Source organism: Pogona vitticeps, chromosome 3 (genome assembly GCF_051106095.1).
Source record: "Pogona vitticeps strain Pit_001003342236 chromosome 3, PviZW2.1, whole genome shotgun sequence".
Lineage (NCBI taxonomy): Eukaryota > Metazoa > Chordata > Lepidosauria > Squamata > Agamidae > Pogona > Pogona vitticeps.
The window spans coordinates 203,965,867-203,982,361 of NC_135785.1; the positions used below are offsets into that span (position 1 = coordinate 203,965,867).

Consider the following 16,495-nt stretch of genomic DNA (forward strand, 5'->3'; position numbering starts at 1 on the left):
GGTTTAAACACTAAGGCAGTGTTTCTATATTCACAATAACAAAAATGTAAACATGTCTGCCACAAATAGTTAACCTATTTTACGTATAACAGTCAAGACTTCTACCCATGTGAATGCAAGAGGGCAATGTCCTTGGCATGTGTTTCTGTTGGAGCAATAATGATGGACTGGCTGAAGTAGAGTTTTTGTGTTTGTTTTTTACTGTTTGTCAAAATGAGTTTTCATAGTGAACACCAAAGAAATTCTATGCAGCATATTTACTGATGCTACATATATTTTCATATTTTGCAAAACTAGTTACCGTACCTGTGAATGAAGTTGGTAGTACTCTCCCAACCATTTCACTACATTGATAATTCTATATCCTGAAGTTAAAATTACTTTTAAGTTGCTTTTCTGGAGTATACACCATGAATGTATTTACATGTTAGAAGACTTTATTCAAATCACCATAGAAATATTACAACTTCAAAAAGAGTTGATATCAGGATGCCAAAACAAAAATTGTAGTAAACTCATCATCACAACAAAAAGGGGAAGGGGGGAACTTCTTGATTATCTTTCTACCATTCCTGCCTTTGTCATCACAGTACTATTAACTTCTCTAGTAAGGGTACATACAAGAAATAAAGACAACCACTGTTGTTCTGTATGTCCAAGTATAAAAGCAAGCCAAAGCAGCTATACAGCTTCATGCTTCTTTCCTTTTGTTAGGTTTGTGAGAAGTGGTAAACAAAAGATGTCACTGGGAAATTGTTCTGTACAACAGCAACATGAAGCATCAAATAAGCAAGGCACACTTTGTACAAGGATTATTATGAATCTTACCTTGTATTCAATGCATGCAATTAACATTTGGAATAAAGTGCCTTTATGATTTATTTGCCCATAGTGAGAAAATACTAATGGAGGTACCAACCAAATTACTAGCAGAAGTACAGTACTACTCAGTTTTGCCCATTTATTGTTCCATTTTGGTATAGAAGGTAGATGAGTTAGTTGCTGCTTCCACTCTAGAACTCTAATACCAGCGTAAGTAGAACTTTTATGAAACTGCAGGATGCAATAGTTAAAAACAGGTGAATTAAGTTTTAGCCAATACCACAGAAAACTTGAATGCTGAGTACAGTTAATACTTTAATCACGAAATGCCCCCTTTGAAATACCATGACTTTACACTAGTGGGAACTACTTACTGCAGTAGTACCTAAAGTTCTCCATTATCTTCAGCGCTGCATCTGAATACTTGAGTAACCTGGGTTACTTGTTAGTATTTTAAATTACTGAAGAGTTCTGTTATGATAAATAATAAAGCACATACAAGGTTGATAAGCAGCTTTAAGATAAATTATAATAGGAAACCTATTCACTACAAGGAACCCTTTCTAATGAGAAATTCATTGAATCGTAATGAACTATTAATTGGTCAGTAAATAAGAATGAACTTGTGCTGCTTTATTGACCACACTGTGTACAACATTAGCATCATTCTACATCCCATCCAGTTATAGGCTGAACATCTGAATGTATACAATCAACATCAGGCATTGTGTTTGAGACAGAAAATTACAATGTCATGTTCCTTATACCAAAACATGCAGGCAGATTATATTGCAATTGTAGTCAGTTCTGTTGCTGGATATGCTGGGTTCTCATTTTAGTACAGATCTTTCCCCCAAAGGAAACAGCAACATTAGCATCATCCAGCAAACCTGCCAATTTTCTCTTTGCAAATAAAGCAGGGCCTGACACATGTCTAATTTCATTGCCAGCTGCTGTGGAATCAGTCTATGCATCTTTGCTGATTATAATAAACTTTACTGAACTATGGAAACTGCATCATTGTACAAAACAGTTGTACTTTATATTTCATAGGGAAGGTAAGATTTGTATTTTCAAAGAAAGTATGGATACTTTCATATTCATGTGTTGATTTTTTAGTAATTTAAGAAACAATGACATCACTAACATCAATAATATACATACCAAAACTAAATGATTTAAATACATTTTCCGTATACAAAAAGAAAAGCCTGACAGTGCCTGTACAGTTTTTACAGTGAGGAGTTTATGTATTTACAAAATCAGAGAAATGTTCTTTGTGCAGAATAAAAACATCTGACATATTAATATAAAAACAATAGTTTAGTTGTGTGAGGCACTCCTAAAGTTGGTGGCATTAGCCAAGAGGTCCTTTGGTACTAATCCCAAAGCTTGGAGAGCCACAGTAGCTGCTGTAGCTTTAGCATGCTTCTTATTAGGACTGACAAAGCTTGGCTTATATTCAACTCCATTGACCATCACCTATTGAAAAACAAAACAATTGATTCTCAATTTTAATTTCACTAGACTTCCACTTCATTAAAAACCAAAACCTGAAGCTGCACCCATTCATTTCCTGCTTATCAATCTACACCATTAATGTATATTCAAGAGAATGCTGCCTTATATTTTGTCCAAATATCTATAAGCTAAAGTCCCTCCACTGGGGAAAAAAACTGCCAGCTTGACTGATCATACACAAGCTGTGGTCAACTGAAAATTAAAAAGAGCACCGAGTAAAAATAGCTCTGAAGCATTATGCTTTCTTCACGTGGGCTCTAAAGTTCTTTCCCTCCAACAAAATAACTTTTGCCCAATAGATGGTCTTTGTCCATCAACATAAAGAGCCCTAACTGAGGAAGGGAACCATCAGATCTTTTTCTTTGTTTCCATAAGTATCTAACAAGGCCAATGGTCCTTCCCATCAGCTATTTTTAAAATATATGTGTATCCATAAGGGTTAACTTTGATGAAGGCTACTTTCCTTTCATTAGTGAAAGTACCTTCTGTGAAAACAGCAACATCTTAAGATTCCAAATCACAGTGTTTCAATGTATACTACAATTAGGTTGGTGCCAACACAGACTATCAGCACAAATTTTAACATAACTGGCAGTGTTATGTGAAAATTCTAACTTACCTTAAAAAGGAAATGTTTGCGATATTCAGGCCGATTATCATTCACCAGTACAAATACAGGGGGTGACCATCTTCTTTTATTACAGACTTCTAGCAAAGCTGAAACTGGATGTTTGCCTTAAGAATAACAAAGTTTGTTTTACTAGTAATATCACAAGGCCACAGTTACTAGAATTCAGACATACAGGAAGCTTATGCCAGGGTCAGACTTTTTGTCCATCTAACCCAATACTGTGTACTTAGAAGTAGCTCACTAGGATCATAGGTCAAGGTCTCTCCTGCTGGAGGCCATCTGATCCTTTAATGTCAGGTATTCAACCTGGGAGCTTCTACATATGAAGTGTTGAACTATAGCCACTCTCTGTAAATGCAGAAGTCTCACCTGAAAGATCTTTTACTGCACTGAAAGGTCCATGTCTCTTCTGTGTCTTTTCTCCAACTGCAACCAAGCCTAAAAAAACCAAACAAAAATACATACATTTTGTGTTGTTTTGAATCTCTTTTATATGCTCTTCACATCCTCCTCTATCATGTATATTGGACACTACAATATCTCTGTGATAATAAATGGATAAGTTTTTCAGCCCCAAATATGACTTGTACAGCCAAACTCTGGCACTAGCTGAATTTTCTGCATCATTATCAAAGGCTGTCCACACAGCACCTTATAATAATGCTGTAGTTAATTGCTTTCTTGTCTGTGCCTGCTTACTAACACTTTGTCCTGACAACTGAGAGGTGTACTTCTAAAAACTATCCATGCACTGGAGTTTTTAAGGCTGCCAACCCACCCTATTCATATGATCTGTACAGCTGCTCTTGAAGACCAGGGGAACTTTCCAAGCAGCAAAAATGTTGGTTAAAAGTAGCAACACTGATAATCACACCATGCATAAATAGAAACAACACACACAGGCAGCCCCCAAAGAGCACTTCAGATCTCAGGCAGAGATTTTACAATATCAAAGTACCTAGAGATACATTGTAGTAATATAGTTATGGGCTGCAAACCTGTGTTTTGCAAATCCCTAAGCTCAACAGTATCTGATATGAATGTTTTTAATATAGTTTTCACTTCCTCAAAAATGCTTCTGGCTCAAGCAGGATTTCCATCCTGAACAGCAATCTTTATTGAATAACCATTTCCTCCATTTGACTGATGGACTGGAGCTAAATTGTCAGTGAAAGACTCACCCTTCCGATCAGTTTTGAAGTCAACTAGAATAGGCTCCTTGTTTCCTTCTTTGTTCTTTCCCAAGCCTTCCCCTTCTCTCCATCCCATCTTTCTCATGAGTTGGGCTCCCATTCCTCCCCTTACAGGGGCAGCTCTGAGAAATTGATCCTATCCAAAGAGAAAAAGTAAAAAAAAAGAACCCTCCATTTAGTGCTTTCTTAAGATAAATGAAGCCTTTTCTAAAGTTTCTTTTTAAAGCAACCGATTGAAATCAGTGGGTTTATTTTCTTTATAATTTAAGTCAGATTTCAAGTTGGATATATGTTGTATCTCAATCTAGAAACTTTTCAAAAATTAAATGTTTTAATCCCAAATTCTAAATATAGATGTTACATACATAAAAATCAGTTCACATTTACTACTATGGTTTCAATGTATCTCGTCATTTTGTGTACAGAGGCAGTTATTCAGTAGCTACCTGGCAATATTTGTGCCAAATTTACCTGGTTATTGAACAAAACACAAACATTTACAAATAGAAATTTCAGAAAATATTTTTTTTCATTTAAAAACCATTTCCCTCACTTTATTAAACTGTACTCATTTCCCCACAGAAAACCCCCGTGCACAATACAAACATTTCCTTGAAAGGCAAAAAAGGACTTAGCCACACAGTTCAACAGCAACATGTGACAACCAAATGTAGTCGCAAAAGTCATTCTACTAAATATTGTTAAGATTAACAAACAAACATTTCAAAACATTCTCTCTGCTTTAAAGTGCTATAAAAACGCCTTAAACTTTTACGTACCTAGGCCTCGATGGCCGCAGTGTTGCGAATAGTAGGGCTGGCATTGACCGTGGCAAGAAGGCAGCTACAAGTCAGATTTGGCCCTGAAACAAGTTTCCATATAGAGGGGTGAAAGTTCACAGGCTATTCTGTGAACTATCATCTCTCTTTTCTGCCCCACCCAATGACCCAATGCAACCAACTGCTTGTACTAAGAATATACAGAGCAGTATTAGCACAATAAATTATTCTTGTGTTCTCTTTTATAAGGTACAAATCTTTAACTATCTGGAATCAATCTAGACATCAAGAGTTTTTTGTTTTCTGTTTTGTTTTTTTGCTTTCAGCCTGTTCGTTTTTATTTACTAAAACAGATTGTGGAAGCAAATAGTGTACAGTCATTTGTAAAATAGGATTTCTCTTTATCACAGAAAATCAAGACACACATACCCATTATAATACGAATCCCCCCATTTCCTGGTGCTAAGGAACCACACTAAGTTCCAACATATGTAAAACAACTTCCCACAGTAGAATTAAACAAGTGCCCGAAAATCACACTTTCGGACATTACATGGCAAAAGCTGCTCTGCCATAAGGAATGCCTAATCTAGGGCAAACGTTAACATCTCTCAAACATTTGGACTGGTGCAAGCCATGCAGTTTGTGTATACAAAGAAATATTAGCTGTTGCCAGTTACCAACTGCTTTGAGTTGATACACCTAGGAATGGCTTTTACTTACTTCCATTTTCATCCTCCCCTCTCCTTTCCAGGGAGCTCTCATTAGAAAAGGAGAACCATGCAGAGAATGATACAAACCCCAGTCAATGTCACCCAGGGCTCCGACTCCTCTTTTGTACCTGCTTTGCAATGATAGAATGTTGATCAACAATGCCTGTTTCATCACCACTGTGGATCCAGTTCACAAAGACGACACAGACCACTTTTTTTGACAAGGTCTTCTGAAGGCTGAAAAATTTCCCATATACTTTCCAAAATTATTTGGCAGAATAAGAAGAATCTTTTTCAGATTTGAAAATCTGAAGCACCCAATCTTGAGTGGGTTTTTTTCTCTAGAAAGGTGGGACATATATTTTAAACTTCAATAAAACACTGAAGCTGAAGCCTAATAAAGATATAGGATGCTCAAATGATTTTGAAGCATGGTGCAACTCCGAAGAATACCTCTGTAATTATGGCATCCCTATTCCTAACTGGCTTGATGGGTCAATCATAGCAGTTAATGGCTTAATTACAGTTGCACAGTTTTTATAATTAATCCCAAAAAGTCATATAGCCACATGAACACCATAACTTACAATCCTATATGCATTTGCCCTGTGGGTAAGTCCCACTAAACTCAATGGGATTTATTTTTGAGTCAGTATGTATAGAATTGCATTATGTACTTAACTGTGCAATGAAATGCTACTGATTTTTGTGGAACTTCAATATGCCTCACTTTCTTTGGATTGTACCTCACAAATCCTTGTTCTGTGCAGCAGAACAAAGTTGTTTTTATTCACCAGTTACCAGTCATAGGACCTCAAACAACTTAAGAGCACTTTACTTACAGCAGTAACAAGTAAAAATAAAGAATTCATCTTTACTAATGTAGCTGGAAGGATTCTGTAAATCAGGACAACTAAAGTACTAATACAGAGGTAATTCAGAATTAAACCACACTGTCAAGTTTATATGGAAGTGTAATGTTTACAACTCATTTAAAATCCTTGGCAAACATTATTTGAAAAATGAATAGGTATTTCATGTTACAAAATTAAATGTCCCTTAAGAAGTAACTCACAATATGACTACAAAAAAGACATTTCAGTTTCACTGTGCACCTAACAAATTGAAGCCAAAGTCTTACTGCTGTATGGTATAATTTGAGAGGTAGAAAACAGGAGTATTAGGTACCACTGAACTAAGAAACTGTAAGGAAAGCCAATGTTTAATTCTGGGGGGAGGGGATGTTCCAGGGTTTCATAGGTAAAAAACACTCCAAGGATGCCCCTTCTTCCAGGGGCATCCTGGGACTGTACTGCTTGCCTAAGGCCACACAAGCTGGCTCTTCTCCCTGGAGGGCAATCAAACTCCCAACCTCTGGCTCCACAGCCAGATATCTATCTCACTTAGCTCTCCAGCCAGCTTATGAATGGATAAAATTGCCTAAGAACTGAATACAATTTAACAGCAAAGTATAATGGGGAAAATAATCTTTAATGTATCAAGAGAGAGAAATAACAGAATTGTAGTAAGTTGCTATAGAGTAAACCCACTGAATCACTGGGAATTTGGTAAGTCTAATCCTCTATAACTTCCATTGATTCAAATGGGCCTACTCTAGATGTGACTTATTTAGCATAGCAAGTCACAACTAGAATAGGTCTATTTGAATCAATAGAACTTAGAGGCATTGACTCACCAAATTTCCAGTAATTCAATGGCCCTACTCTAGTACTACTTGCTATACTAAGCAACAAGATTTCAGCCATCATCTTGCTTCAGTGGCAGTTCCTTATCTGTGAATACTCAAATCTGTCAGTATCAGATAAGACTACTAGAATTGTAGGTGTGATGCCACTAAATTGAGCTAGAGTATTTCCTTTTTATGGTGTCAAGAGTGAATTGTTCAGTTTACAGCAGTGGTCCTCAACCTTGGGCCTCCAGATGTTCTTGGACTTCAACTCCCAGAAATCCTGGCCAGAAGAGGTGGTGGTGTAGGCTTCTGGGAGTTGTAGTCCAAGAACATCTGGAGGCCCAAGGTTGGAGACCACTGGTTTACAGGACAAGGAAATGAAACCTAACAATAAGCACCTAAGAACTTCCTGAGGAGGAAGCCGATAGCAACACACAAAATATGGAAGCCCAGTGAATGAGATACAGACTGGCACAGGAAGCGTTAGAAACCAAAGAGGTAAAAAGTTACAAATTACCAGATTCACTCAGTGCCAAGAAAAGCTCACACAAATAGGAACTTGAAGAATACCCAATCCTGGGTGAAAAGGTGAATACCTATAAGAAAAACACAGAATGGGCTACAGTGAGCAGACCATGTCTGCCACTGAATTGTCAACACTTGTAATTGTATTAGAAATGAAACTTTACCTATTCTAGCATTTTAAGTGCTTCTGATATATAGTCCCAATTTTTTATTGTATTCAGGAGTGAAGAGTCTTTCTATTCTAGTCATCTTCATGTGTTTCTCGTCTAAATGGACATAGGTTTGGTAGTATAGTGGGCAACTATGAGAAGAGCAAAGCCAAAATTCACCTTCTTTCTATACTTGTACCTGTGAGGCAACAGAGCCTCAGAAGTCACCAAGCACATTAAGAGAAGGCACAGAGATGGATAGAGGAAACAGCAAAAGTGGGCAATACAGCTAAATTTGTTATCAGTGTTGGTGGTTACTGTGGTTGTATGCTGCCTTAGGTGTCTTTGCAGAAAGAAGGTAAAAAGATAAACATCGCAGAAAACCACATTCTATGTTCAAAATAATTTATTTTTGATAACATTTTATGTTTCAAAGATGCAGGATGCTGACATTACAGAAACACAGCTACTAAGGCAAGAACAGGAAGAGTAACCTATTCTTAGTGTAGGAACTGGGAGTTGCAAATGGCAAGGAAGTCCTTCTTTATCAATAAAACCTGTACCTGCTATCTGTGTTTTCAGAGCAGATGTATCCTATTTACCCAAGCTGCCTTCTGCAGGCACAAAAGCAAACACATCTTCCTAAAACAGCAGTACCTTTCAGGATATCAAGCGGCAGACACTGTGTTTGTGAAGGTGCATGTGTAGATATACATAGAACAATCCTACCTATTAACCATAAAAAGCAGACATTTTCTTCAGCTATGGATATTTCACCTCCAGGTAAAAATCACAAATTTATCCTCAGCTGCTTATACAATAAAAAGGAACTCGCCAGTATGTTTACGATTACTTAGAACTGATATAGCAGAGAACCGTTGTGAGACACAACAGTCTTATAATCATTACCAAACTTGAAGCCTAAACATCATTCCAGCTTCTAAAGGGACATGAAAATGTCTGCCTCCTCTCTAGTTCCCTTCTTTGTTGCAGGAAATGCTTACACTTTGCTGGAGGATCTTGCATTGCTCTCAGGAGACATTAACACTGGTAGTCACTGATTGCTGAAGGGAAGAGCATTATTATATTTCAACACCAATACAGCATTACCCATTCTCCTATAAACTTTTCATGTAGATACTCAGCAGCAGGATTCCTGTTCACTGTTGCAATCAAACAAGATCAGCGCAGTCAGGCACTCCAGAAGAAATCTAGGTCCTAAAGGGGGACACAGTACTGGGACAAGGGAAGCTTCAGTAAAGTTCAGCATTCAGAATGGCCAGGAAACGCATACCCTTAAGTACCTATTCATCTACCAAGGGATCATGCTGGATCTGTTGAACGAATACTCTTTCCCTTCCATAAATGTTGGACAACTCTCCCCTGCTCTAAACCTAATCTAGAAAATGGTTTTCCTCATAAAATATTTTATTTCTTTTATCTTGATAGGCAAGATGTAAACAAAGTAATATTAACTGCCTGCTGATAAAGCACCCAAGCCCTCTCTCTCTCTTTTTTATCAATAATGCATTATGACCTTATCTGCAAATATGCTACTATACAAGGAACACACAAAGAAAAAATATGTGTAAGTGTTGGAAAATTAAGTCTGACAATCAAATATAAACGGCACTATTGGAAAAATCTATGTATTATATAGCCGAAACACACAACTAAAGTTGCTGGGACCTGAATACCTTTGCTAGGAAGTAGCTCCAGCAGCCATGTGGAACAATGAGCTATTATTTGAGAAACAGACCTACCACAATGGCCACATAGAGTTTCTCTTTCCCATTTCTGAATCCACATTTAAACATTTTACATGCTTCCTTCCAAAAAGCTTCTGGTAATTCTTCACTTATTAGAACCATTAAGAAAATAAGCTTAAAATGAAGAAAAAATGTGTTGCATACATACTGTGACGATTTTAATATTTTTTCCATCAGTGAACTGATTACATCATTTATGATAATACAAAGAAATCATTTTAGACTTGACCTGTTATGTCTTGTGTTCAACAACTTAATGTCCAAAAACTTACGGTAATTTGTTTTACTAAAACTCAAATTAGGAAAAAAAAAACCAAAGCCAAACATAAGCTACCACTGTTTTTTAAAACTGTATTTTATAATATGAAGCATATTAACAAGCATGTCCTTTTAGTTAATTTTAAAATGAATTTCATTATGCTCTATCTCAACTAGTCAAAATGTTTTATAATGGCAATGTAACACTTCATTTCTTAAACAAAATTACCAATCTGACTCTTACATTCCATAATTAATTTACCCAGCGCCTAAGCAGTTAAATATCTGTAAATTTCAGAGGCACCCCAAATTCTGTCCCACAATGAACAGAGAATTTTTATTATTTTGAATAATGGTGAATGTATTTGATTTTCTTGTGGTTTCATCTGCAAATAAATTAACAGCCAAATTACCATATATGATTTATCAGGAAGGAAATTCTACTAAGTTCAATGGGATTTCTTCCCGAGGAAGAAAACCTAGTGGCATACACTAAATCAATTAAACTATAAATCAATTAAACTATAAGTTACTGCACAGAAGCCTTTTCATTCAGGCATTCTAAGCTGTAAAACACAACATGACCTATTAAGTTTTCTGTCCCACAGCCATCTTTTTTGCCTCTCTCAGACAGTGTTGATTGGGAAAGAAGTACATATCTTCTGGTAATACATGTCTACTTTCAAGTTACCTATGTTCTTCTAGTAACAGAGGGGGGAAACTTTACATGGAAAGGGCCCCTATACAGTAGTTATCTTTTGTTAAGCTCACATGAACAATATGCAAAAGCATTGTGAACTTGGGAAAGCATATGAAAACAGATTATGCCAATGACGGCCAAAGGATGTAACAGTCCAGCCCCATAGGCAGACTCTTTTCCTACCCATCAATTCTTTGGTATCTAAAATGGTACAAACTACTGGATACAAACTGAAGAAAACACACTGGATGGAAATGAAAATGAAAGTGTCTTGCCACATCCACCTATGCTCACATGCAACAGTCATTATGAAAAAAATTCCTAAGCAAAATTCTACCTAATCTTAATAAAATTATGCTCCAATTCCCCTCCATCCTCCTCAAATCAAGAGTGCTGATGAATACAGAGCCAAGATGCATCCATAGCTTAGAAAATTAAGAACAGTACAGGAGATCCACTGACACGTTTGTGGTTTTATGAAGGGGCTTTAAACTGCAGAAGATCATTAGACTTCTACAGACCTGATTAGAATACTGGCTTACAAAAAGCAAGAGGCAATTCATTGTGTTTTGAGAATCTTCAACAATATTATTGCTTTCTACCATCATATACACCTTGCACTAAATATATCAAGGTGATCTCAGTGGTCTATCTCTGAATAATGGCCACTGTATCAGTACACAGCCAGTCTACTCTAATCTGAAGCAGCTGTGGAAGACAAATCAAGTGACTGCGATTAAAATTGTTAGAACATCCCTGACCTATACAAATCACAAGCTTCTTGCTTCAAGGAGTCATTTTAAACTCTTCTTAGGATGTCATGATTCACAAACCATTGTTTTAAATTGGCAGACATCTTACAGATCCTGCCAATTAAATTATAGTAACTATGGTCTCTTTTGTGAACTGTATATGGGTGATGAAAGACAAACATAGCTTATGTAAACTTCAGCAAAACCTTGTTAAAATGGCTGCTGTCAGTCCAGAACTCCCAATGGTTTCCACTGGTCCCACTTTTTATTTCCACAAAGAAAACGCAGTAGGTAGTATTTACAGATAGTAATATATTTACAGGATTTGCTATATGATTTAATTACAAAAGTATAAAAGTATATAATACATTTTATCAACAAAGCAGTTTAAAAACTCTCTGGTTACTGTATCTAGGTGCTTACAATAACTCAATCACAAGCCACTTTTCAAATCAATTAGGTCCAAGACAGTGTTGCATAATAGAAAAACTATTTTAAGGTGGGAAAACTAATTCTGACTGGCAAATCTGAGATGAACAATCATTGCTCAAGGCTGTAAAAATATACTTGCAATATATACAATCTCACTCTGTACAGCTTTCACTATATTCGACCCTCCAATCTGACTGCATTATGACAATTCTGGCGCACCTCTAGGTTTCCTCCCAAGTCACCCAAGGTACCACAAGTTCTGAAAACACATCAGGGCTTGGCTTGAGTTTCATTCTCAGCCATAACCAAAGCATCCAAACACTGTTCACTTTGGTTTTTGTGTCTGCCCTTAACTGATCAAGTCATACCTGACACATAGTTGACTGTTGTCTACCTCCACCTCATCATCTTATATAATCCTGCTTGACAGGTACTCACGTTGCTGGCTCCTGCCGAGGAGCTAACCATTCCTCACCCCACTTACATAAGACACTCAGGTCAATCAGACTCTCTCATTTAAAATTATCCTTCATCCAACAAGCCAATTATTCTCTTCCATTATGACTAACGAGAAAAACATACTTTCCCGTTATGCTAGCCCACAATTCAGGAAATTCTAGAATAAAGCCTCCCCTCTTAAGAGCTTAAGCAGGAGAAATTCAGTCCTTTCAGATGTGCTACTAGAGCAGACAGGATGAGGATTTCAGGTAGTCCCAGCCCATTTTTACTGTGAAAAGGTGTTAAAATGCAAACAATGCAGAACTACAGAGATAGAGTCATCTTGTTTCTCATGTCTTAAGTTTTATCAGAAACTGGCAAGTAGATTTTTACAGCCCTGTCAACATTTGACTGAACTCCCATAACTGACAGCAGGGATCACCCTACATTCTGGCTTGTTTAGTAACAGAGCTGCTATACTCAACTGTACCCATATTTCAGGACTACTTTAATACAAGATAACAGTACTGTAATTGTGGGAGCAATTTAAAACAACTCTTTTCAAACAAGTGAGCATTGATCATTCTCCAATCTTCTGCAATTAACCTACCAAACCAATATAGACAACAGAGCTAATCAGGCACAGCAAATATAGATTCCAAAGCAAGAGTGCAAACACATCTTGACAAAATATAAAGATAAATTAACTCAGTTTATTTTCTGAATGAATTTTAGGAGGCTACTGGTGTCCTAAGTGTGTCACTATCACTTCTTCCAGAGATTTCAAAAGAATTTAATGCAGGACATTTGGATTCATCTGTCTGAATATCATCTACCTTTTTGACCCATGCTTGGGGCCCGCTGTTGGACAACTGTTCTGAAGATAAGACTTGCGCTCCAGTACTTCCAGTAAAATGGCCTGGTATGGAATTCAGCTCAGCCCAGGCATCAATCTGCAATCATAAATGAGAACAACAGTATGCTGAGTTAGTAAGTCCTCACATTTTAGGAAAGCATATAAAATCACATCCTTGTTATATATATATTTCAAAATCTTTTACCTACACATTCTAAGAGAGTTCTCATTAGCTACCTCTATCTCCACTATTAACATCATTTAATTTGGGAAGAGGGTAAGAGGACTATTATCTCTTCACAACAAAATGACCACCCAAATCCTTAGATCTCTAAAAACACATTTTCCAAAGATGGATGAAGTTTTACTGTTTCTTAAAAATAGACACAAATTTCTTCATAAGCTATTTTAAGCCAGAAAAGCTGTTTATTCAAGCTTACTTTCAAAAATGTCATTGTGGCATTCTTATTTTTTAAAAAATCTACAGTTTCATTATGAAAACTAATTATCTCTAACCATCTTCTTTCCCCAACTATTTGAAATATATGTAACATAAAAATTTCAGAAATACCGTATTTTTCTGTTTATAAGATGACCCAGTGTATAAGATGACATCCCCCCTTTCTAGCCCCAAATTAGAAAAAACAGGGATAAAAGGGCTCCGTTTCTGCTAAGCCCCGTGCCTTTTCCTTGCCTTTTGAGAAGGCAGGGTGCTTAGCAAAAAGGAAGGGAGCAACGACTCCCCTTCCTTTTTGCTAAGCCCTGTGCCTTCGCAAAAGGCTGCAGTAAAGAGCTGCCTTCCGTGTATAAAATGACCCTCAATTTTTTCTCAAATTATTTAAGGAAAAAGTGTCATTTTATACACAGAAAAATATGATAACTGTGCTTCAGCTTTCATATGGATTTCAAGACACATTAAGAAGACTGAAAAGAAACTGTTACTTGCCCGTTCCTGTGCACGATTTAACAAGCACATTGCTTCCAGATCAAATGTATTTTCTGTAAGTCTCTTCTGAGCTATTGTCCGCTCATTCAGCGCTGATGAGATGTCCACAGGCTGGAAAATAATGTACACATAACCAGTGTTGAAAATCTGTATGCTAAGCCACTGCATATCTTAGAAAAGAATATTTTATCTATACAGTGGTGCCTCGACTTACGAACGTCCCTACTTACAACCATTTCAAGTTACAACCAGCTCCGGCTGCAAAATTTTGCTTCTACTTGTGACCAGAGTTTCCATTTAAAGGAAAATGGTGGGAAATTCAAATTTCTAACTGTAGGTAGCGACAAGGCTGCTTCTTTGTAGCTCTTTCGACCCAGCAGTTAGAGAATGTGCAGATGGAGGAGGCTTGGGACTGCCTCCTTCTGCTTCTGAATGAGAGTGTGTGTGTGTGTTTGCAGGGAAGCTTTGGGCTGCCTGGTAAGGTAAGGTGCTGTTTTCTGCTTTTTAAAAACCGTTCTGGGTGTTTCTGCAGCATGGTTTTGAGCTGGGGGGTTTATGTTTCTGTGCTGTGATGGGTCTTGGAGGGTTTGTTTGTTTGTTTGGGTTCCCCCCCCATTTCCAATGGGTCTTGGGGAGTTTTGCTGCTTTTTGGAGTATTTTTCCCATTTCCAATGGGTCTTGGGGAGTTTGTTGGTCTGTTTTTCCCCCCCATTTCCTATGGGTCTTTGCGGGTTTGGTTGCTTTTTGGGTTTTTCCCCCAATTTCTAATGGGGCTTGGGGGGTTGTTTGTTGTTAGGCTTTTTTTCCCCGTTTTCAACGTGTCTTGGGGGCTTTTGTTGCTTTTGGGGGGGGTTCCCTATTTCCAATGGGCCCTGCATGCTTCCCTTAACTTTTCCTTTGTTTTCTTTGCATTTCCGACCTGCCCCCTTTGTTCTCTGTGCATTTCCGATCTGCTCCATGTATTTTCTGTGCATTTCTAATGGGTCTTGCACGCCTGATTGCTTTTCTTCCCCCCCCGCCCCCCCAGTTCGGCTGGAAGGGATTAATCACGTTTCCAATGAGTCTCGCAGTGATTTTTTTTGTGATTTTTCCCCCTTCGGCCAGAACAGATTAATTGCATTTCAATGCAATTCCTGTTGGAAATGGTGCTTCGACTTACGACCATTTTGAGTTACGTCCATCTTCTGGAACAGACTGTGGTCATAAGTCAAGGCACCACTGTATATAAAGCCACTTTCCAATATTTAACACACTTTGCAGTAACGAAGCAAGAGAACCAGAAGACACCAATGCCATAAGTGATTATTTTTCTGGCAGCATCATTCACTCAGGGGTATACTTAAATATATCACTAAGAAATGGATTGAATTTATGTACCAAAAAGCATTTTTGATTCACTGGGGGACATGGTGATGGAACAGAGATAGTGAAGATCAGAATTATTTTCTTAAGTGTGCACTCCTTTATTTTTCTCTCTTGTTAGTGAACAGTTGCTATCATCCCTGGAGGCAAACATATTAAAACACAAGATAATTCCACTTGTCTTTTCAACCAGTGAAATGTTCTTTTAAACTAAACACACATTCTCAATGTATCTGGCTCTAAAGAAGTGAAAAATATTTTTCTCCTACAGCTCTAAACAGATTTCCAGCTACTTCTAGTTTCAGTGGGAAGGAATGGTGCAGCATACATTGGGTCTAGGAAGAATTCACCATTGGCAGCCTCCAATATAGTGAACCCTGACCATAGGAATTCAATACAGTGGCACCTCTCTTAGCAATGTTAATTCATTCTGAAAAAAATTGCTGCTAAGCGATTTCATCGCTAAACGAAACGCAGTTTCCCACTGAAATGCATTGAAAACCGGATAATCCATTCCAATAGGAACGAATTGCCGTCCTTAAGCGAAAATCGCCATAGGAAACATCGCTAAGCGAAACGCGGTTCCCCAATTGAAATGCATTGAAACCTATTCAGTGCATCTCAATGGGGGGAAAAATACAACAACAAATTAAAAAAGAATCAGAATAAAGTCAAATTTGGTTAACAAAGGGTTTATTAAGTGCACTTTATGATTTCAAACATTTTAAACAGTAAACTTTAACTTAAAAAACAGCGAACATGAGGCTGTTTAAACCATTGTTAAGCGAAACAGGGGACCTAAAATTTAATCGCTATGTGAAGCATGGTCCCAACCATCGCTAAGCAAAAATCGCCCATAGGGACCATCGCTAAACGAAGCGCAAAAACGCTCCGAAAAAGTCATCGCTAAGCAATTTTGTTGTTAAGTGGAGCGCCCGTTAAGCGAGGCACCACTGTAC

At 37.5% G+C, this 16,495-nt stretch overlaps 1 protein-coding gene across 2 annotated transcripts in view; it reads right to left on the bottom strand.

Annotated features, from left to right (window-relative positions):
• Nucleotides 1-419: 419 nt before the first annotated feature.
• Nucleotides 420-16,495, bottom strand: part of SON (SON DNA and RNA binding protein) — a 35,352-nt gene continuing 19,276 nt past the window's right edge. Inside the window, exons 7-12 of one of the 2 annotated variants that reach the window (XM_020796194.3) lie at nucleotides 14,175-14,285; nucleotides 13,209-13,325; nucleotides 4,156-4,303; nucleotides 3,344-3,412; nucleotides 2,963-3,078; nucleotides 420-2,304 (exon numbers count right to left, since the gene is read on the bottom strand). In XM_020796194.3, the coding sequence (XP_020651853.3) occupies nucleotides 2,146-2,304; nucleotides 2,963-3,078; nucleotides 3,344-3,412; nucleotides 4,156-4,303; nucleotides 13,209-13,325; nucleotides 14,175-14,285 (720 nt within the window). In that variant the 3' untranslated portion in view covers nucleotides 420-2,145. Of the gene's footprint in view, nucleotides 2,305-2,962; nucleotides 3,079-3,343; nucleotides 3,413-4,155; nucleotides 4,304-7,771; nucleotides 7,946-13,208; nucleotides 13,326-14,174; nucleotides 14,286-16,495 lie in introns of those variants that run through there. The other variant, XM_020796195.3, reaches the window with a different exon arrangement.